At 33.6% G+C, this 24,387-nt stretch overlaps 1 protein-coding gene across 17 annotated transcripts in view; it reads left to right on the forward strand.

Annotated features, from left to right (window-relative positions):
• LOC145256229 (ryanodine receptor-like) overlaps positions 1-24,387 on the forward strand; it is a 936,895-nt gene that overhangs the window by 345,169 nt on the left and 567,339 nt on the right. For all 17 annotated transcript variants that reach the window (XM_080114858.1, XM_080114861.1, XM_080114859.1 and 14 more), the window contains 5 exons: positions 3,629-3,747; positions 6,191-6,324; positions 9,139-9,377; positions 13,440-13,629; positions 19,004-19,214. In XM_080114858.1, coding sequence (XP_079970984.1) covers positions 3,629-3,747; positions 6,191-6,324; positions 9,139-9,377; positions 13,440-13,629; positions 19,004-19,214 — 893 coding nt within the window. The remainder of the gene's footprint in view (positions 1-3,628; positions 3,748-6,190; positions 6,325-9,138; positions 9,378-13,439; positions 13,630-19,003; positions 19,215-24,387) is intronic.

A 24,387-nucleotide genomic window follows, 5' to 3' on the forward strand; every position in this document is an offset into this window, starting at 1 on the left:
AGTAGAATTATTACAAGTAAAGAACCAAAACAGCAGTAGGAACCCGCAATGAAGCGAGCGATTAATAGAAGATATTGTCGTTTGGAAGAAACAGCTTAACTTGCAGACATGTATATAATCAAGTTTATCAGATGTTTTAACTTGTTGGGTACTTCATTCCGGTCTCCAGATAATGCCTGGTAATCAAGAGAGAATATGCACCATTTTGGAACCTAACTCTCCCTGTAGACTTGTATATAATAAAGTTTATCATTTTTTTTTTGGGGGGGGGGGTTGTGTGTGTGTGTGTGTGTGTGTGTGTGTGTGTGTGTGTGTGTGTGTGTGTGTGTGTGTGTGTGTGTGTGTGTGGTAATCTATTTCGATCTACAGAAAATGTCGGGTCATCAGGAGAGAATGCACATCGTTTCGGGGCCTACCTCTAAACGGTTTTTTCGCGTATCGGACGCCCCCCCCGCTCATTGATCTGAGGCCCTATTATCTGACTTACATTTTAACTTAACTGTTCAATAGACTCTAAACTAAAACTAAACTAAACTGGTCGTTTAATGATTTCACCTCATCTTCCACCTCATTCAACGGCCCAGTGTCTCACGTCACGTTTAAAAGTTCAACAGCTACGTCTCACACACTCGCTGAATTAAGAGATTTTCCTAAAAAGAAAACCCCATATTTGAATGGGCGTTTGCCTATTTGGTTTAAAATGTAATTTTTAAGAAATATTTTCTGCAAATAAATATATCAAAGTGTAGTACCTGTATATAAATATATTTATGAAAAAATAAAATGTCCCACAAATTTTGGGTTATCTTAAGTAGGATGACACCTAACGTAAATGTGGTATTATGGTGACTGAAATGATTTCAGTCAAGAATAGGATAGACATTTTTTATCAATATAGACCAAGGATAACCACTAACATCTATATTTCCTCCACACTTTTGATGGTCTTGTGCCTAATTTGTTTTAAGTGTAAATTTTTTAAATATATTCTGCAAATAATTGAAAGTGTAGTATCCCTTCTGATACTGCACTTCGCCTTTCCTGTCCTCGATCACTGAAGGAGAGATCCTCTTAGACTAAGGTATTCTTTGTTATATTTGTCTCAAGCCAGAAAGTTTCTGTTTTGGGGATTTATATTTTCGCCACATTATACGAATATGAAAGTAAATAAGGACTTGCCCTGGAAGTATAACAAAATTAAGGTGGTCTATATTCTATGTAATACAAGTTAAGGCACGACAAATATACGACAAATCAAAACGACTAATCCTGCTGATTCTCGATTCATGTGATATTTAGGTACAACAAATTTAGGCACAACAAAATAAGGCATGACAAGTCAAGACATGACAAATTAAGGCACGACAAATTTAGGCACTAGAAATTTAGGCATGAACAATTTTGGGCACGAAAAATTAAAGCACAACAAATTAAGGCACAACAAATTTAGGCGTGACAAATTAAGACACAACAAATTTAGGCGCAACAAATTGAGGCGCGACAAATTAAGGCACAACAAATTTAGGCGCAACAAATTTAGGCGCGACAAATTAAGGCACGACAAATTAAAGCGCAACAAATTTAGGCATGACAAATTAAGGCACAATAAATTAAGGGATGACAAATTAAGGCACGAAAAATTAAGGTACGACAAGTTAAGGCACGACAAATTTAGAAATGTCCTCCTTTCCACATGTTAAAACGTCCACATTTCTCAACAGCAACTGTTTCGTAGTGCAGAAAAAATCATAAAATTATTATGTAAATTTTGAATATTTTCTGCACAGATTCATCAGAAAAATACGAACATTTTAACTTTAAAAAGAAAATAAAAAGAACGGGGCATGATCACATAAATCCGAAAAAGTTTGAAGAATATCTGCATCATGTGTTATTATATTAGATCCAGGTTTAATTTATGCTCTGTAGTTTAATTTAACATATATCGAGCTTCATAAATAAAAAGGATTGGTATAAATAGTGAAATATCATAGACAAAGCATATTTTTCATATATATATATATATATATATATATATATATATATATATATATATATATATATATATATATATATATATATATTCCAGGTTGAAAGATATCCAAACGTTAAGAATAATTGAATTTCAACAAAGGTCGCTGATAGTGCTCAATCAAAGAGAGCGAATTATAGTTTTTATTTTTCTTTATGTAAATAGTCATGAACGTTGCTTCACGCCAATCATGGCAAAGTATATTTTCTTTCCTCTAAAATTGAAAATGGTCTTTACCTTTTTAATTTTTAAATTTTCTGGCCTGATGAATATCAATTATGACGGAAACGATCTGCACATCGTAGCATGATATGACAGTATTTAAATAAAGAATAATAAAAACTATATATATATAAATAAATATATATATATATATACGTATATATATATTTATTTATATATATATATATATAGAGAGAGAGAGAGAGAGAGAGAGAGAAAGAAAGAGAGAGAATAAATGACAAAAAGTTATACTCCAAAATTCATGATATTTACCATCTTATAATTTATTCCTTTAATTCAATTTACTTATACAATTCTTGACAGTATTTGTTTATAAGATGGTCAACATCATGAATTTTGGAATATAACTTTCTGTCATTTATTTTCTATATTGCTCTGTAATTACATTGAGCTTCTTGAATAAAGATTGATATATATTATAAGAAAATATATTTCTACAGATATATATATATATATATATATATATATATATATATATATATATATATATATATATATGAACAAATGATTAATAAAACATGTTAAAAGACATCTTGAAAAAGAGTTAAAAACATATTTAATTTTAAAAAAGGAAGCACAAGATAAGTGGATAGTCCTTAATCTGCGGAGTTTCGAAGAAATACTCTCCTTCTCATCAGAGGGCAGGAATTAGCAAAATGCGGGATCGGATTTTGCATATAAAAGTATTTAATGAAACTACAAGTAAGTCACAGATCTTACTTGGTTAAAAAAAGGGTGAGGTAAGGGGAATAGGAGGTAAAAGAAAAATGATAAAAAGATTTCACATGAATGGATAGTCCGGTGAAGGGACTTTATATATATATATATATATATATATATATATATATATATATATATATATATATATATATATATATATATATAAATATATATATATATACTCGGGGTTTTTTTTATTCAAAAGTAATAGACTAGTGAATTCAACGAGGTTGTTAGATAGTGCTCAATAAAAAGAGCTAATAATACTTGTTTATCGTTATATAAACATGTTTACATCCCGCTGCTACAAACAGCAATTTGTTTCAATCAAACAACAGATATCATCAGGCAGCGACTTGACTATTCAAATGTTCAATGAATAAGTTATTCATTGAATAGGTTATTCATTGAACATTTGAATAGTCAAGTCGCTGCCTGATGATATCTGTTGTTTGATTGAAACAAATTGCTGTTTGTAGCAGTGGGATATAAACATGTTTATATAACATATATATATATATATATATATATATATATATATATATATATATATATATATATATATATGATGTACACTTTGTGAAATATAAAGAATTGTTAAATGGATTCTAAGCATATTCTTTTGTCTTGCAGGGGTTCTGGATGTCCTTCATTGTGTCTTAATTGACAGTCCTGAGGCACTAAACATGATCAAGGAAAAACACATTGTCACCATCATTTCTCTCATAGACAAACATGGACGTGATCCTAAGGTATGTCTCTAAAGACCGCATGAGCGTGAAACGTACAGTTACCATGGAAATGCTAATTTCTGTGGTCATATATATATATATATATATATATATATATATATATATAAAATTTTAGTTGTTCAATGAATTCAAAAACTTATGACGTGAAATGTTTGAATTTCAAATCAAAAGATTTTTATTATTCTATGTAAGACAAAGAATTATTCTATGTAAGACAAAGAACAGTAATAAGTAATGCCCCTGACCCACTTCCAGTTGTCTGATCTAGCTGAAATTTTGCATGTGCAATGATTTATATCTCTACGGGTTATGTGGCAAATTACAGCTCTGAACTAATTATGGTTTCTGTTTTAAAGGTGTTTGAACTGAGTCAGGTGTGAAATGGAGCCTCTTGAATGTCGAGCAGTGATCCGGTTTTTGTACTTGAAAGGATGCACACCACAGGAGACTTTGATGAAATGAAAGAAACTTATGTTGATAATGCCCCATCATATGACCTTGTAAAACGCTGGTGTCGTGAATTCAAACATGGCCGGAGGTCTGTGGAAACAGCTCCCAGACCTGGTTGCCCTCTTTCTGCCATTGATGAGGCATCTGTCCGTCAAGTTGAGGCTGCCATTTTGGAAGATCGGCGCATTACTATTCGCCAAATGTCAAGATTAGTACAGGGTCTGTGGAAACTATCATTCATGACCATTTGCATATGCATAAGGTGTCTGCCAGATGGATTCCCAGGTTGCTCACACCATTCCAGAAGCGAGAGCACGTTGAGTGCTCGAGGATGAATGTGGAGATGTGCCAAGAAGATGAGTCAAAGTTTTTCAAAAGACTGATTACACAGGATGAAAGCTGGGTTGATCACTATGATCCAGAGACCAAACCCAGTCAATGCAGTGGAAGCACTTGGACTCACCACCTCCAAAGAAGGCAAAGGTGCAGCCCTCTGCTGGCAAGGTCATGCTCACAGTCTTCTGGGATCAGGACGGAGTAGTGATGACAGATTTCCTGGCAAAGGGTACCACAATTACAGGAGCCTATTATGCTTCACTTTTAAGGAAATTAAGGGAAGCTATCAAAATCAAGAGGCGGGGCAAGATCAGCAAAGGTACCCTCCTCCTGCAGGACAACACTCCGGTCCACAACTCGCATGTCGCCAGATCAGAATGTGGTTATCAAATCAGAAGCAGAATGTGGTTATCAAATCCTAACCCATTCTCCCTACTCTCCTGACCTTGCACCCTGTGACTTTCACCTCTTCTCAGCCATGAAGTTGTTTTTGAAAGGAAATCGTTTCCCAGATGATGCAGCCTTGATTTCTGAAGACCTAAAAACTCGATGACATTTTGGGTTTTTTTTAAGAGTAAAAATGTAAAATGCTCCCCTATATCAAAAATTAACACACCAGTTCGTATTAAGCGAAATGGAGCCTGGCTATTACCAGATGGGTGACCATTTGGGACTGATAGATGCGGTACATCATCTTCCTATGACCGGGATATACATGCGGCTTGGAGCCGCTTTGTGAAGTTTATATTCTCTGTAAACTTCTTCTTTTTGGAAGGAATCAGCATAGTTGGATTTGGGGTTAAATACCGCACTATGTATTACTGAGCATTACAAATAACTCTGCCCTCGTGGGGAACAAGTAAATAGTGATTGACAGTATGAGATGATTGAAAATCGCCACGTACCGCCCGCTATCATTTCAGCTGAAACAAAAAGCAATAATACTTGCATTGTATTTAACTGATCCGTTCAATAGACTGAAAACTGGACTATTATCCTCATCTTTATTAATTGTTGTTTCACGACGTTTCGGCCAACTATTCCTCTGGCCTTCATCAGGTGGTAACCGCAACAGGATAGGAACTCCGAATCGCCTAACTGCATTCTCAGTAATTACTGCCATCTATAGTTGTTGTTGTCTCACCACGTTTTGGGCAAGTAAGCCTCTGGCCGGCTTTGGGTAGGATTGAAACCGCTATCTTCAGAAAATTCTCACCTGAAACCGTAGAGATTCTACATCTTGATCCACTGTGCCACAGGCCCCGTTTTATGATTTCAGCGTCTTGCGCCTTAATCAACGCCCAGTGTTTCACATGGCGTTCAAAAGTTCAATGGCTGCATCTCACACACTCTTACGATCTAAAAATATCTTACTCTTAAGCGTTACATATTTTCTAGGATTAAAATCATGTCATGAACCTTTATCAAAATTCGAATAAGGATTTCAGACATAAGGTTTAGCATCATTTTATCTTGATTTTAATTTTCTTAAAAGGATATAACAGTGGTGCCAAAAACGTTCTGTTCCGGGGGGGAATTATTTTATTCGTCCTGGGGAGGGTATTTATCTTGTTATGGTAAAAATAGAGAAATTTTAATTTCTTAATACTTTTTTATTGACTACAATTCTTGTTTTCTTTCTAATTTTCTTGTGCAGGTCCTCGACGTATTAAAATCTCTGTGTGTCGGTAATGGTATTGCTGTGCGGACAAATCAAAATTTGATCTGTGATAACTTGCTTCCGGGAAGAGACCTGCTCTTACAAACAAAGCTCGTAGACCACGTGACCAGGTAAGGAAATGGTATTTTCGAAACTTTTCCTAACTTGGATCATTCGGATTATTCAAACTACGTAACTAACTCATCCTACGCACTACTTAACTACAATATCCCTAATGCAAATAGTTTAGAGTATTGTTGAAATGATTCCAATATTTTTTTCCAATTCTGATACAATTACAGATTCTGTTTAATTTGCCGATTCCGACACAATAACGATTCCGATTATTTTAAGTCTCTAAATATTTAGCGATATATTTTTTGTTGTTGTTGTTTTTTATATTTTCAGATTATCGTAAAAATATTCATACACACATATATTTATATGCATATATAATATTAAATAATTAATTATTAAACTGATAATATTAGTATAGGCGGAGAGCCAAGGAGTATGGAAAGACCGAGGAAAGAAAGCACTAACCAGGCTTCCACTGGATAAGTGCGAACAGGACTGGGACCTTGAGGAGGCTTATTGCCACTCGAGTTCCAATAAAGACCAATGGCCGCTACCAACAAAAAATCAATGGTAAACACTTGTAGCGATAACGCAAATTAATTCGCAAACGTTATCGAAAAAGGTTGCAAGTACTGGAAACTTCAGGAGACTTGTTGTCACTCAGAATCCAGGGAACATCACAAGTTGTTCTCAAAAAGAATTATTTGATGTTGGCCCATGTGAAAACTCCTAGTGAGTGAATAATAATAATGATACTGATAAAGATAACAATAATAAACACAAAGTAAACACCACATAGAATCATTGAAACTGTATAATTGAAAGTTACCCCCCCCCTTTTCCAAAAAAAGTGTCACCATAAATTGGCACCGTACCAAGTAATTGAGGAGGGCCATGGAGAATAGAAAAAAAAAACCTAGGAGAGAAAGCACTAACCAGACCTCTACTGGATGAGTATGAAGAAGACTGGGACCTTGGGGAGGCTTATTGCTGCCCAAATTCCAGTGAAAACCAATGGTCGCTACCAATGAGAAATCAATGGTAAACGGCTATTGCGATAGCACAAACTAATTTGAAAGTGCTATCGAAAGAAGTGGTAAATACTGAAAATCTGGGGAGACTTGTCATTTAGACTCCAGGAAACATCACAGATTGTTCTCATAGAGAATTATTTTATGATGGTCTACAAGTGTAAGCCATGTTTAGTTTCAGAACAGTTTCAGATGGTTCGTTGTTCTAAACAAGTTTTGAGAGGTGACTTGTTTGCAGTAGACAGTTCCACAGAGCAAAATATTCTTACCGTGTCGAGACGGAAAAAACATGTGAAATTGCTACGGAAAAGGTTTAATATTTATGGAGCAATTCTGGTTTCTGATTGGTTGGTAGCAGAACGTGAATTAATTTGATTCGTCAGTTCCTAGCAGCATCGTTTATAAATAGAATCGTCCCACTGTGTGGGATCATACCCCATTATAAATCTTTTATGTTGGATGTGTCTCCTAGCGGCTTCGACTGCAGGGAGACAGGGTAGTAGTACTCGTCAAGGATCTGTTCTTGACACTCAGCCCAACAGGTGAGGGGCCGGGAACCGGCCCAGCACCTGTTAGACTGAGGTACGCTGCCCTGGGTACTACCTAGAAGGTCCACCCTCCCAGGCCTTGCCACCAGGCTTTCCGGTAGGGCAAGTTAATTGCTTGTCACCTGAGGCGCCCCTATCGGGGAATGCCGACAGGGGTGCCCAGGCAATTTTTGATGAGGCAAGAGTGCCCCTCCTTTAAGGGAGCTTGCCTATTTCCACCTTCCGGCCTTGTGCCACATTTTGGTGTGATGGATACCAAATAAATAACTACCCCATTATAAATCCAAAATATTGTTACAGATGGTCTGTGTGAAAACTCCTAAACTCCTAGTGAGTAATAATCATTGTAATAATAATAATAGAGGAGTAAAGAGACTTATAATTTTTAATCATGAAAGAAGAATGTCTTCAAATAGTTTTTTAATTTTTAAATACTATCAAAGTCGAATAAATAGTTGTAGTCGTTATGGCTGATCTATCTTCTCACACGACGCAAGGCTGACGTGTGAAAACTGTTGTTTTTTTTTATTTACAAGTTGGCATGTAAAAATGCATGTCTACAAATAATCCACTACACATATAAATATGCATCTTTTCTCTTGCATAAAGTAAACAGAAACCTAAAAACACATAAAAAAAACAGACACACCGCATGTCTAGAACAAAAAAAAAGAGGAAATGCACAAGCACAGGGAGGAAGGTACTATTTTATAAGATTAAATGTATTTTGTAAATAAAGCAGTTTGTTCTGAGAAAAATAATGTTTATGTCATAGGCACACACTAATGTTTACGTCATAGGCACACACCATTTGATCTATTTTCATGTGGGACACCAAACCAATGTTGGATAATTCAGATTCCCAAGGAGTGACGTCAAAGAAAAGCCGGACAGAAGCCTGGATGCAGACTCCTGGGTATGACGTCAAAGAAAATCAAAATGTTGAACATAGAATCCCCGAAGATTGGGTCAGCGAGATTGATCTACATTTTCAAGACAATGCATGTTGGAATGTTGGCGTCATCTGGGCCAACAAAACATTAACCCCACCCGCACGCCATCATTAATGTCAAAACTGTCATTCAGAAACCGAAAAGGTTATTTTGAATAAACAAAATATTTTTATAACCAGCTCGTCAGTAAGTGTATACATCGAGACAATGACAAAGATTGATTTTTAGAAATTACATAGACTTTAAAACACATTTGACAATCGGCCGCAACGGATATATATAACACTAATTGAAAAACAACTTCTAATTTTTCTTTTTCCTTTTCTTTCTTTCAGCATGAAACCCAACATTTATGTTGGCTTGCTCGATGGATCCGCCATGTACAGAAAATGGTATTTTGAAGTCGTGATAGCTTTTATCGAACAGTGTACACATCAGACTCCCGTGCTGAGAATCGGTTGGGGAAATATGGAAGGTTTCATTCCTTACCCTGGAGGCGGAGAACACTGGGGTGCCAATGGAGTCGGAGATGACCTTTATTCATATGGATTCGATGGTGTGAACTTATGGACAGGTAATTATGATTTTTGATACGACGTCACGCATAGGACGATGTGACGCTTTTTGAGGGTGTTTAATAGAATTTCTGTGCCAAATTGCAAGTGATGACGTTGCCATGGTTACCTGCATGAATTGTCGGCTCAGCAGAATACATTTTTGAAATGCATGAATGCATATATCAGCCTTCTTATCCAACCTCATGAAAGGGGGTGAGCACTGTAGTAAGTGAAATCGTCAACTTGTTTCAGCAAAAATGCAAAGCCCTTTGAAAAATCAAAAGAGCACTTTTCGAGATTTACATGTATTTATATATATTTATCTTGCCTGAACGGGGATAAAACACAAGATTACTTGTAGCTTAATTGCTATATATATATTACTGACTTACTACCTAGCTCTACGCACTCATTGAGTACTGTTTAAGTAAATACTAAAAATGGATGCATAAAATATATCTGCCTATAACATTTTATAACATTACATGAAGTTTATGTGTGTGTGTGTGTGTGTGTGTGTGTGTGTGTGTGTGTGTGTGTGTGTACATATATATATGTATATGTACATATTTATGCATATATATACATATATGATTGTTGAGCTAGATTAAATCAGACGATATGAAATAACATGGAGGTGAAAGGACCTGAATACTCAACGTTTCGCCAGATTTATGATGCCATCTTTGAAGTTACTACGCTATTTTATCCCAATTACATTTTCTCAAATTTTTAAAGACTCCCTCTCGTTTCATTTTATTTACTTAATCTATCACGGTTATATTTCCAGACGCAATATTTTAAATCACTACGATATTTTAACTTTTAGACATAATCCACTACGCTAGTTTACTTTAATTAATTTTCTCTCATAAAATGTATATATATATATATATATATATATATATATATATATATATATATATATATATAGACATCTAATTTATATAAGGAAAACACGCTGCTCTCCCCCATTCATTATATATAGCCCCAAATCCTTCGACTCTCTCGTCAGTGACCATACCTCTTGAAAAAGCCTGCATAAATCGGGTGAAACGTTGAGTATTCAGGTCCTTTCACCTCCATTTTATTTTATATACATATATATATGCATACATATGTATATCTATAATATACTAGCAGTATATATATATATATATATATATATATATATATATATATATATATATATATAATTTAAAGGAGATTAGAATAATAGTCTAAAGAGCTAAGTGTATTTTAATGTAATAGTGAAATTACTAGTTTAATTAAAATACAGGAAATGCTCGTTGTAATTTACATATATAATAAGCTCGATAGTTAAATGTCCTAGAGCTAATTCAATATTAAGTAATGTGATCTATAATTTAAAAGTTTAAAAAAATTTTTAAATTTAAAAATCAAAATTTAATTAAATTAAAAATCAGTTTCATAAGAAGGAACAACAACAAAGTCAATTATCTGTACGATCGTTTCGGAAATCCGTGCTTTTTATTTGTGGTATACATGAAGTCACGTAGAACAATTATACATAGTTTTTTTGGTAAGCACGGTCTCCTCATCAGCAAATTAAGGAGGATTTCTATTGAATTTGGTGTCTTTTCAATTCAATAGAAATCCTCCTAAATTTGCTGATGAGGAGACCGTGCTTACCAAAAAAACTATGTATAATTGTTCTACGTGACTTCATGTATACCACAAATAAAAAGCACGGATTTCCGAAACGATCGTACAGATAATTGACTTTGTTGTTGTTCCTTCTTATGAAACTGATTTTTAATTTAATTAAATTTTGATTTTTAAATTTAAAAAATTTTTAAAACTTTTAAATTATAGATCACATTACTTAATATATATATATATATATATATATATATATATATATATATATATATATATAACTACTTAATTTACTCACATAAAATTAATATACGAAAGTATAAATTTATGCGTAAACTTTAAGTATTTACTTCAAAAGTGCTCAATACGTAGGTAGAGCTAGTTAGTAAGTTATAAAATATATATGGCGATTAAGCTACACTGAATATTCCGCGTTTCATCCACTCTAGGACTCTTCAGGCTTATTCGAATATTCAGTGTAGCTTAATCGCCATATATATTCTATAACTTACTATATATATATATATATATATATATACACTGCTTCCATTCAGTCTCGAAAGACAAAATTTACCTCCTGTAGAGGCAGCTGCGCGTGTAATTGTGAGGCAAGGGTTGCACAATCCCAACCACACCTCTCCTGAATCGGCACTGTTTGAGTTCAGTGGCAAGGAGAAGTCCAGGATGACTGGAAACAATGCCAAGATAAACGGAGAGCACATACAACACCTGAAAGTCCTAAATTGTCACCCATCTAGCACTGACCAGGTTCAACGTTGCTTATATTTGGTGATCCAGCGGGAACCACTTTGCCAACATGATTATGGCATATCAATATATATATATATATATATATACAGCATAGTATCTGTTCTTCAGATGCGGCACTTCCATTTCTTGTTCTCTTTCAGTGGAGGAGAAATCCTTCACGACTGAGACAATTTTTATTTTTGTACCTTTTCTCCACGTTAAAAAACGACCCTGGTGTCTAACTTTGTCCCGTGGGGAGACATTGTAAATAGGTACAGCATAATTGTGTTGACACACCGGTTCTTGTCAGATCACCAAAGTTAAGCAACGTTGAGCTTGGTTAGTACTAGATGAGGCACCATTTTGGAATTCTAAGCGCTGTATGTGCTCTCCACTTATCTTGGCATTTGTTTCCAGTTGTCGTGTACATACACTGCACTTGCCACTGGTATTTAACAATGTCGACTCAGGAGATATGTGGTTGGAGATTGCGCACCTTCTTCCACAAAAATTACACACGCAGGCACCCTCTTTCATGGGTATCCATAGTCTGTCCAAAACTGACTGAAAGGGCCTGCTTTATATATATATATATATATATATATATATATATATATATATATATATATATATATATATATATATATAAAATAAAGATTACAATTAAATTTACCAAAATGAGCCAAGATGGTAAAATTAAAGTAAATTATAAATATTAAAGAATTAATATTTATAAAATTATCTCAGCCAGATATAAAAGCTCGATAAAACCAAATAGGAAATAGAGCTTATAATATGAGCAAACACTTAATAGAATATGTTAAAAAACACTTTGAAATGAATTAAAAACATATTTAATCTGAAAATGAAACACTAGATAAATGGATAGTCCTTAATCCGTGGAGTTTCGAAGAAATACTTTCCTTCTCATCAGAGGGTAGGAATTAGCAAAATGCGGGATCGGATTTTGCATGCAGAAGTATTTGATGAAACAACAAGTAAGTCAAAGATCTTACTTGAAAACAAAAAAAGTGAAGCAGAGGGAATATGGTGAAGAAAAAGGTGATTACACATGAATGGGTAGTCTGGTGGAAGATAAAAAAATCCAGTGACGGTAAAATCCAAATGTAAAACTTCAAGAAAGTTAAAAGAATTTCCATTTGTACAAGTAAAATCCAAGGAAATCCCGTAATTGGAAGAAGATGGTCCATAATAATCCAAAGGCAGAAATCCATGGAATAATTCACAAACATGTGTACAAGGAAAAAAGAAAATATTCCAATAATATTAATAAAAGAAAAATAAGATATGCTTTTCACTCTACTTCCGAGACATAAATATATATATATATATATATATATATATATATATATATATATACATATATATATATATATATATATATATATATATATATATATATATATATATATATATATATATATAAAATACGCATAAATATTATTTAGCATTATATGTTTTCTTCATATAATTGGAGTCTTGTAGTTGAGCAACAGGAGCACTGATACGACTAGAATGGACACTTTTCTTTTTTTTTAATAATACACACAAATAAGTTTGTATAACTCATATATTTCGTAAGTAAATGAGCTGTACATCTGACAGACGCCACATTCTACATAAAACGAAACGTTGTATAAATATCATCACTCATTTGTATTTTTTCTTGTTTATTTCTTGTCACACAGGTGGCCGCAGCAAACAGGTGCGCCACGAGAGCCAGGTGTTCGAGAAAGGTCATACCATTGGCTGTGCCTTGGACCTGACGGTACCGCAGATCTCCTTCACTGTCAATGGAAACAAAGTCCATGGTGTCTTCAAAGATTTCAACACAGATGGGTTCTTTTTTCCAGTGGTCAGCATGTCCGCAAGAGTCAGGTAAACACAAAGATATATATAATCTTATAGTGCTTAGAAAAAAAGAAAAAGAAAAAAAAGAAAGAAAAATGGACCCTACTGAGCAAAGTTGCACTAAACTAGTATTTATTTGTATTTTTTTTTTTTTTAGATTATTCAGACTACTGTTCTCATCTTGGATATTATTCTCACACGGTTTCCGTTGCAATATTTTTCCACATAAAAAGAGGGTAGCCGTTTACTTCTTTCTCACTGCAGGAAAATGTGACACAAGGTCGGAAGGTGACGAGAGTCAGGTCAGTACCCCTAAAGAGGGAGCAATCTGGCCTAGCAAAAATTGCCTGGACATTCCCGCCAACATTCTCTGTTGAAAGCGCCTCAGACAGTAAACAATGAAGTTACTCCTTCCAAAGGCTGGCAGACAAGGCCTGGGAGGGTGGACCTCCTATTTACCACCAAGGTGAATACCTCATTCCGATAGGTAAAAGACTCACTAAACTGTTCGAGAACCCGTCTGGTTATTTGTTGAGAACGAATCCTCAACTGATATTCTACCATAGTTTTTTTTTTTTTTTTTTTTTTTTTACAAAGGGGTTACACATATAAAGGTCTAGAGGTCACTCGAGGATAAGAGTTAATTTGTGTGTTGTAATCATTGGGTCAGTTGTGTAATCATCGTTTGTAGCGGAAATTTCGTATAATTAGATTATTTACTAGGATGGTTCAATAAGAACTTGTTTACGCTGGACTTGAAGACAATGATATTGTAGTCAGCTGGAAAGCGGACAAAACGAACAGAGTTCCACAGGCGGGCAGTTCTAGGAAACAAGCTTTGTTAATGGAATCCATGTTTAGGTTTATGCACCAATAGGGAGTAGGGGAAATTGTTTATAGTGGTTGTAGCTAGTTGAGTGTTTTTTGTGAAAGATGGCGAGGGAGGGGGCATAAATTGAAGCTCAGTCGAACAATTGCCATGAAAATAGCGATAGAGCAAAGACAGGCTCGCAACGTCTCTCCCATGGAAAAGGGGTTTCAGAAAAGAGAAAAGAGCATCAACTACTAGATTATTAACTTCTTATCAGCAGTACTCCATCCTAGGACGTACTTGGCTCTTATACAAGTAGAGCAGTGAGTTATCTTCTGGAGAGGTAGAATGATCCTACCATTTTTCCAGCTACCTTGGCAACGGATTTGATGTTTCCATGCAACCGAAGTAGGAGACCACACTTACTCAATAAAGATTTTATATTCCTACTTATTACTCTATATTGTTACTTATTATTATATATTACTACATAACATATATATGTTTCCTTTCTTTTTTTTTCACTATTAAGGCCCAAAAGCCTCTCTAGGATACGGGTTAAATGTAAGGTAGATTGTGAGACAACAAAGTTATAGTAGAACATAGGTAAGGCCAGATTATCTATGAGGACGGCTTAACTAAAATTTATTCACAGTGAAGACGACCATGTTATAGTCAGCAGGGAAGCATACTTGTGGTATTGCGTTTCACGGACGGACTGTTCAAGGAAAGAAACTCTGCTCATGGAATTTTTGTTTAGTTTTAGGCACAGATAGAGAGTGAGGAAAATTGTTGATGGTAGTTGCAGCTAAGCGTGTATTTGTTGTGAATGTTTTACTATGTAGGGGTGGGGGAACCATAGATTGGAGCTCAGCCGAGCACCTACCATAACAGTAATGATAGAGCAGGGACAGACTCACAATGTCTTTTCTGTGATAAAAAAAGAAGTAGAGAAGCACAAAGATCCTCGCCGACTAAGTTTCAAATATGGTTTGGAGCTCTGTCAAGACAAGTAGTTCCACCCCAAATGTGGCAACAGTACTCCTTTTTAAGATGTATTTGACTCCTGTACAAGTAGAGGATTGTGTCTGGAATGAAATTCTTTCTGAAGTAGTAGAATGATTCCGCTACTTTTTTTATTGATTTTGTCAGTGGATCTGATGTAGGTCTTCCTTTTCAGGTAGGGATGAAGGTCAGTCCTGGGAGGGTGCTTCTTCAAGGCAAGAACCATTTATTTCAACTGATGTAAAGTGGGGATAGGAGCGCTTGTGGTGAAAAGATAGAAATTTGGTTTTGGATGCATTAAAGTCAACCATTTTTTATGCCATTGTACCACAAGCTCCAGGTCAGGGGAGAGAATCAGAAAGGTCCTGATCCTTATCGGCCTTTGACATGTTGCTATAGATGGTAGTATCAGCTGCATATATGTCGACGAATGAGCAAAGAATGTGATTTGAGAGATCATTGATAAAGATCAGGAAAAGAGTTGAACCCAAGATTGATCTTAGAGGCACGCCAGCGTTAATGCAATGAGTTTAGGATTTCTGCCCATTAACAACTACTTTAACAGACCTTTCAGAGAGAAAGAATTATATGGTTGAGAGGATATTTTTAGCTATTCCATAGCTGCATATCTTATGAAGTAGACCTTTGTGCCAGACCTCCTCAAATGCCTTACATATATTAACATTTATTGCCCTAAAAACGAATCCATCTTCAATAGATGCACTGATCTTGTGAGATATTATCATTAGCACATCAGCTATTGATTTCTCAGAATGGAAGCCATATTGCATGTCGCTGAATAGGTTGTTTTTTTTTGCTGAGGTGGTTGACAACTTCACTGTTTATCACGGACGCAATCAACTTGCTCATGTGGCACAGGAGACTGATCGGTCTGTACAGAGACGCAGAAGGCCGAACTTCCACATGTTTAAATACAGGGGCAGACTAACTAATATATAGTATTACCTATTATCATATATCACTACTTATTAATATATATTATTATTATTTATTAATATATATTACTACTTATTGATATATATTATTACTTATTATTATATATTACTACTTATTACTATATATTATTACTTATTAATATATATTATTACTTATTAATATATATTATTATTAATATATATTATTACTTATTAATATATATTATTATTTATTAATATATATTATTACTTATTAATATTTATTAGTACTTATTAATATACATTGCTACTTATTAATATATATTATTACTTATTAATATATATTATTACTTATTAATATATATTATTATTTATTACTATATATTATTATTTATTAATATATATTATTACTTATTACTATACATTACTACTTATTACCATATATTATTACTTATTAATATATATTATTATTTATTATTACATATTACTACTTATTACTATATATTACTATTTATTAATATATATTATTAATTATTAATCTATATTACTACTTATTACTATATATTATTAGTTATTATTATATATTATTACTTATTATATATTATTATTTATTAATATGTATTATTAATTATTAATATATATTATTACTTATTAATATATATTATTACTCATTAATACATATCAATACTTAATATATATTACTTATTAATATATATCACTACTTATTAATATATATTACTACTAATGACTACATATTACTATTTATTGATATAGGTTGCTATCTATTCTTATCTATTGTTATGTTTTGCTATACATTGTCAACTGAATCTGCTATTTAAACGGTTTTACATTTATTAACTCAAACACGCTCATCCATTCTTTCAATATGACCATACCATCAGAGTCTCCTGTTTTGCACACATCTTTCTATACTCTCCAAATTTTATCTTCCTTTGAGTTTATCAGAAATAAGTTTGTCTTTGAAGCCTTATATATATATACCTGGTGAACCAAGTGCAAAAGAGATAGAAGAAATTGCATTTAAAGGGACAGTTGGTAGCTGAAAAATGAATCTTGGGCTTAAATAACTGAGATAGCGAGTGATTGTCTGGCATCCACTAAGATGCCTCATCTCTGGCAAAAAACAAAATAAGAAAATTATAAATAAAAATATTTACACATCATTCCTCTTCATGCAACGCATGTCCTCAACTCTCACTAACGAAATATCACTTCTATACATCATCACACTGCATACACATGTTCGAGCCTGCTTACTGTGGCTAATTTTTTTTTTTCTTTTTGTGGTCGTACAGGCACTCACTGCTATTTTGATTGAAGAAAAATTGTTTTTTTTGGGGGATGGAGGTTATTCAATATCCTTAGTATACCACCTATCTCTAACCGGGCAACGCCGGGTAGCCATGCTAGTCTTCTAATATATAAAAGGGAAAATGTGTGTTAGTGTATATGTGTCCGTGTGTCTGTGTGTATTTGTATGTCTGCAAAACCTTTTTACAGACGCGTCAGTCCGTGACAAAATTGGTATGATTAAAAAGGTCAATCTCTCGGACGAAAAATATCTAAAAATTAGCCAAAAAGATTAATTCTGTGCTGGTCAACTAGGCCGGTTTTTTGCAAGGAGGGGGTCACTTTTTGCGTTAACATTTTTGCCGAGCTATCTCAATGTACGTTTGAAAAAACGTTATTTCGACTTGTTGTCACGCCATAAGTCGTTGTGGCCATGACAGCTAGTGCATAGCTTTTTTCACATTCTTGTCATCTTTCGTATTACAAGTTCGAACTTTCCTTTTGTGGCTAATTTTTTTCTTTTTTTTTTTTTTGCACTTGCACGGGCTGCTATTTTGATTGAAACAAAAGTTCATTTTTTTCTGGGGGTTGCTCAATATTCTTAGTATTCCACTTCTCTCCACCCAGGCAACGTCGGGTACCGCTTCTAGTCCAATATATAAAAGGGAAAATGTGTGTTAGTCTGTTTGTGCATGTCTATGTATCTGTGTGTTTTTGTATCTGCCAAAAGCTTTTACAAATGTATCGGACCTTGACAAAATGGGTATTGTTAGAAAGATCAATCTCTCTGACGAAAAATATCTAAAAATCGACCAAAAAGATCAATTCTGTGCTGGTCAACTGGACCGTATTTTGCAAAGAGGGATCATTTTTTTTTTTTTTTTGCATTAACATTTATGCAAGTCTTATTATGCCTAGCAATATGAATGTACGTTTTAAAAAGCGTATATACGGAAGCTCATGACGTCCTAAGTCGTTGTTACTGTGACAGCTAGCACATAGCTTTTTTTTCACCTCCTTTTCCTCTGTTGCGTTTCAGGTTCAAGCCTGCCTACTGCAGCTGTTTGGTTTTCTTGTTTCTTTTTTTTTTTTGTTATTTTTTTGCGCTCGCACGGGCACTCACTGCTATTTAGATTGAAAGAAAAGTTGTTTTGATTAATTTTTTATGAGGTGTTCCATTCTTTTCTGAGGGCTGCTCAATATCCTTAGTATAGCAGCTCTGTCAACAAAGGCAACGCCGGATACCCTCGCTAGTATAATATAAAATAAACCAATAAACTACAAATAATTGTAGTGATAAAATAATCATGTTTGTGATTGAAGTAAGTTTTTTTTCTTTTTTTTTTTTTCAATATTTCAGTGTCCGTTTCATGTTGGGCGGAGAACATGGTCGCCTGAAGTTTAGTCCACCCGAAGGTCACTCACCTGTGTATGAAAGTCTACTGCCCAGAGAGAAACTGAAGATCGAACCATGTTTCTACTTTGGCGAGCAGCACAAGAACATAATCAGTGGAACAACAGAGGTTATAGACTTCAATGCCTTTGTACCAAATCCAGTGGATACAACACATGTAAGAAAAAATGTCTCTTTGTCACATTATATCTATATATCTATCTTAATCTGTTCACACACACACACACACACACACATATATATATATATATATATATATATATATATATATATATATATATATATAGTTAGTTAGTTAGTTAGTTAGTTAGTTATAAAATATATATGGCGATTAAGCTACACTGAATATTCCGCATTTCATCCACTTTAGGATTCTTCAGGCTTATGCGCATAAGCCTGAAGAATCCTAGTGGATGAAACGCGGAATATTCAGTGTAGCTTAATCGCCATATATATTTTATAACTAACTAACTAGCTCTACCTACGTATTGAGCACTTTTGAAGTAAATACTTAAAGTTTACGCATAAATTTATACTTTCGTATATTAATTTTATGTGAGTAAATTAAGTAGTTATATATATATATATATATATATATATATATATATAGCAAAAATGCTAATTAGTAAAAACCTGAAGAAAGTGCTCAATACTATTGCAGAGCAAATATATACACTTTTGATTACCGTTTTATCTGCTTAGTTACATATGTTTCAGTTACCGAATCATATCAACGATCCAGTAACTTTGTCAGACTTTAACAGAAAGTTAAAGTTTGACGAAGTTACTGGATCGTTGATACAAATCGGCAACTGAAACATGTGTAACTGATAAAACAGTAATAAAGAATATATATATATATATATATATATATATATATATATATATATGTTTTTCTCTATCTACTCCTCCATTTATATTTTAATCTGTTCATATAGATCTAGCGCCGTGTGGGTGTATGTGTGTTTGCAACTCTCCTAAAACCCACGCCACTGGACCGATCATGACCAAACCTGGCATGATGATGGTCCCTTACATAGGGATTGTGCACCTCATTTTTCATAGCCTATGTATATATATTCTCCTACAGCCCACACCACTGGACCGACCATGACCAAACCTAACATGATGATAGTCTTCCACCTAGGGATGGTGCACATCATTTTTCAAAATCAAGGTCAAACGTTGAGGTCATATTTGATGCGGCTCTTCTACTTACTGAAAACGAGTACCTTGGTGTACAGCAAAGTCCCACATGAAACGTGGGTATCTGTGCTAGTGTTCCTGGAGCCCTCCCAACGTTCACTTCCTTGATTGTATCTCTAATTTCATTCTCAGATGGGAACACAGACATTTCATAGATAAGCTCCTGTTGTGATAAAAATTCATTGATGACGTCCTCATCAACATTAGAGGGGTTGTCCAAGAGATCAGAATAATTCTCGGTCCAACGAAGGAGAATCTTGTTAGGGTCCTTTATAAGGGCAATTCCATCACTTGAGAGTAAGGGAGATGTAGATAGTATTTGAGGTTTGAGGACTATATATATATATGTATGTATCTATATATGTATATATATATACATGTATATATATATGTATATATATGTATATATATATGTATATATATGTATGTATATATATGTGTATATATATGTATATATATATATGTCGAGATCCAGCAACAAGCAAGAGCAAGATAGCCAGCAACAAATTAAACTACAGACCAGCTTAATGCAGGTAATGGTCTTCCGCTTTATGTTTTTTTTAAATCAGAGATTTGCTTCTCCTAGAAAGGTTGGCTTCACCACGGCTTACGGGAGCCCTCTCCACCCCAATACACATATACACACACACAAATATACACGGTGCTAGTTGGCCGTTGACCCAGAAAAAGAGTTCATTCGCGCTTTGGAAGGTCTTGTTTTTAATCCTTCAGGGAGACTAGCCGCCCTCCTCACCAAACAAGTCTGGTGGGGGAACCAGTTTAGTCGCCGGTGACCCGACCATGAAGCAGGTAGTACTGGGTTACATGGTACCAGTAGCATATGACATTTTGGACCGAGAGAGAGACTTAGCTGGCGTACAAAGCTAAGACTCTGTAACATCATATTTGTATAGATACTCCCTCGGGCATTTGGGCTCTTGGATTTTAAATATCTGAGGGAGTGGCACTCGTCTGACAAGACGTTGCAATCATCATATATATATATATGGAACAAGGTCACACATTTAATTTTTTCAAATACACATTTTTAAATAATGTCCTGGTGTTTTGTTTTCTTAATTTCATCCAGAGAAAATGTCTCTATAAGGACGAAACGTTGATGAACACATAACTTGGTTTGTTCGTTTTTTATCTCTCAATTTCGTCAGAATACTGTTTCCATTACACTCATTATATATACGTATGTATATATACATTATATACATGTATGCCTATGTATGTACGTATATGTATGTAGTCTACTGACTATGCGTGTACTGTAGCACTCATTAATTTGTTTGTTTACTCTATACCCGGGACGAGGTTCATCTCTTTAAAGCCCTTAGCACTTAAGATTTGCTTGTGAAATTAAAAATATTATGAATAATCGAATAAATAAATGAATAAAAATGTTAATGATCAATCCGCGGTTCTACCCTGTTCCTTTAATGCCCTAAGCACCTGTTCATTTTGCTGAATGGTGTATTCAGCCCTGCCTGCACCTGCTAGTGATTGTCTCCCTTTATTTTGAGATTATTTTCGAGTCTAAGTTTCGTCCTAGATATGGCTTCACAGGCAGCTGTGTTTTTAAACGTTAACACTGAACACCGATCTAATTTGATCAAAGAAAAAGTCCAAGTTTCTAAGCATCCTTGGTAGTTTAGAGATACGGTTAGGTTTATAATCAGTAGGTTGGAGGGGTTGGTATTGATTAATTCTAATTAAAGAGAACTCAAATTATCTGGCAAAGTGATTAATCTGGCAGGAGTTTATCGCACCTGTATTTTAGATTGATTGATCATAATGATTCAAATCATACTATATATATATATATATATATATATATATATATATATATATATATATATATATATATATATATATATATATATATATAATGAAATAAGAATTACAATTAAGTTTACTAAAATGATCCAAGATGGCAAAACTAAAGTATATTATAAATATTAAAGAATTAATATTTATAAAGTAATCTCAACCAGATGTAAAAGCTCGATAAAACCAAATAGGAGATAGAGCTTATAATAAAAACAAGTAGTTCATTTTATTAAACTCTTTTTCAAATATGTTTTTAACTCTTTTTCAAAGTTTTTTTAGCATGTTTTATTAACTACTTGTTCTTATATATATATATATATATATATATATATATATATATATATATATATATATATATATATATATATATATATATATATATATAGTGGAAATGGTAATTAATAAAAACTGAAGAAAGTGCTCAATACTGTTGTAGAGTAAATATGCGTTTTATTTTTTAATACCGTATCTTTCTCTTAAGTTACATTATTGTTTCAGCTACTTGGCCGTTTTTTTTTGTTTTTTTTGGCCGTCTGTAGCATCCTCAGTATATATATATATATATATATATATATATATATATATATATATATATATATATATATATATATATATATATATCAGATTAGAAGTATCCAAGAGTGATAAGTAATGAATTAAGCGAGGTTATTAAGAGTGATCAATAAACTAATATATATTAATATAAACAAATTTACACGGTCGCGACATTGAACACGTTAATATTTCGGACAAATGGTCGCTTAAAACTAGGAGAAAACTTAATGCAAATTTGAATATTTGAATTTTCATATGGGAGGTTGTCTTCATATTATACCTTTTAAAACCGTTTGAAGAAATTGAAAATTGGAGATTGTATATTAATTGATGTCTAATGCCTATTCTTTAAGTGTTACAAAGATATCTGAATTTTCGCAAAGGGCTAACCCAAACTCTAACTCCCTCTATGGCGCTTTTGCATAAAACTCGATTTAACTAAATATAATCCACATTTGGATTCTTTACGCCTAGCAAGGGTGGCCTAAAATTCATAATGAATCGTTTAATTACTTTTGAAGTTGTTCTTACACATACATATATATATATAAAACATATACACATACTTAACTTTGAATAATCTCGGTTTTATAATACATTCGCCCGAATTCGGCGTTTAATAGTTCTTAATTCCCTTCATTTCTTTGGCAATTGTTTGATGCAACGGCTTAGCCAATGGAGCAAGAGGTGGCTTCGTGGCTGGCTTCGAACTTCATGACCGGTATGAATTTTCACAGCCTACACTGATGATTGCATAAGCATGAAACACTAGTGTCTGTAAATATTTAAAAAAATTATTGTATTCTTAAAGTGGCTTGATAATTACATTTATTATTTAACTAGCATGGGTGCCCGGCGTTGCCCGGGTGTTTGAGGGTGTATGCAGAGCAAAAAAAATGACCTCTTAACATTTATTGTTTTGGGCTCAAATCAAGTTATTAAGTTAGATCTATGTCCAAAGAACCTATACCGAAAAGTTCAAGTATTTAGACCCAAAATTGTCAGAGGAGTTAGGTAGAGTTCTCAAAGGTCAAATCGTTGAACTTTGACTCCTTAGTCGCCAAATTTCTGGCCAAAAACTGATCACAGATTTTCCCAAATCTCAGTACCTTGTATATCAAATTTCGAGTCTGCAGACTAAAAATTGACAGAGTTATTGCGTAGGGAAATGTACACAGACAGACAGACAGACAGACAGATAGATAGATAGATAGATAGATAGATAGATAGATAGATAGATTAAACAAAAATATATACGTATACATAAATATATATGGAAACAATATTGTGTTTCCTGTAAATTTTTTACGCAAATATTATGCAAGTATAAATCATGTAGAATATCTGCATGAATATAATTACACATAATAGTTAACTAAAGATGATCATTCCATAAGAAAACCGAAAAAACTAATAGGGAATTAATTAAAATGAATGTTTAAAAGAATATGCAAATTAGCTAGATCTTTTGCGGATGAATTCAATTCCATGAACCATATATAAGAAAATTGTATTTTCTTTTTAAATAAATAAAAAAGATGGTTTTTAATATGAATATCAATACACACAAAAGAAACACGAATTTATAGGAGTATAGATAGATAGATAGATAGATAATTATCAAGCCTTTTTAAGAATACTTAAGGATGGGTACTGTTTGTGGAATAAAGACTAAAAGGCAGCCAACTAACGTCAATGCAATGTTCATGACTTTCGCTCGTTCGAACACT

The sequence above is a fragment of the Euprymna scolopes genome, chromosome 32 (assembly GCF_053919585.1).
Source record: "Euprymna scolopes isolate OS-2025 chromosome 32, ASM5391958v1, whole genome shotgun sequence".
NCBI classification, from domain to species: Eukaryota; Metazoa; Mollusca; class Cephalopoda; order Sepiida; family Sepiolidae; genus Euprymna; species Euprymna scolopes.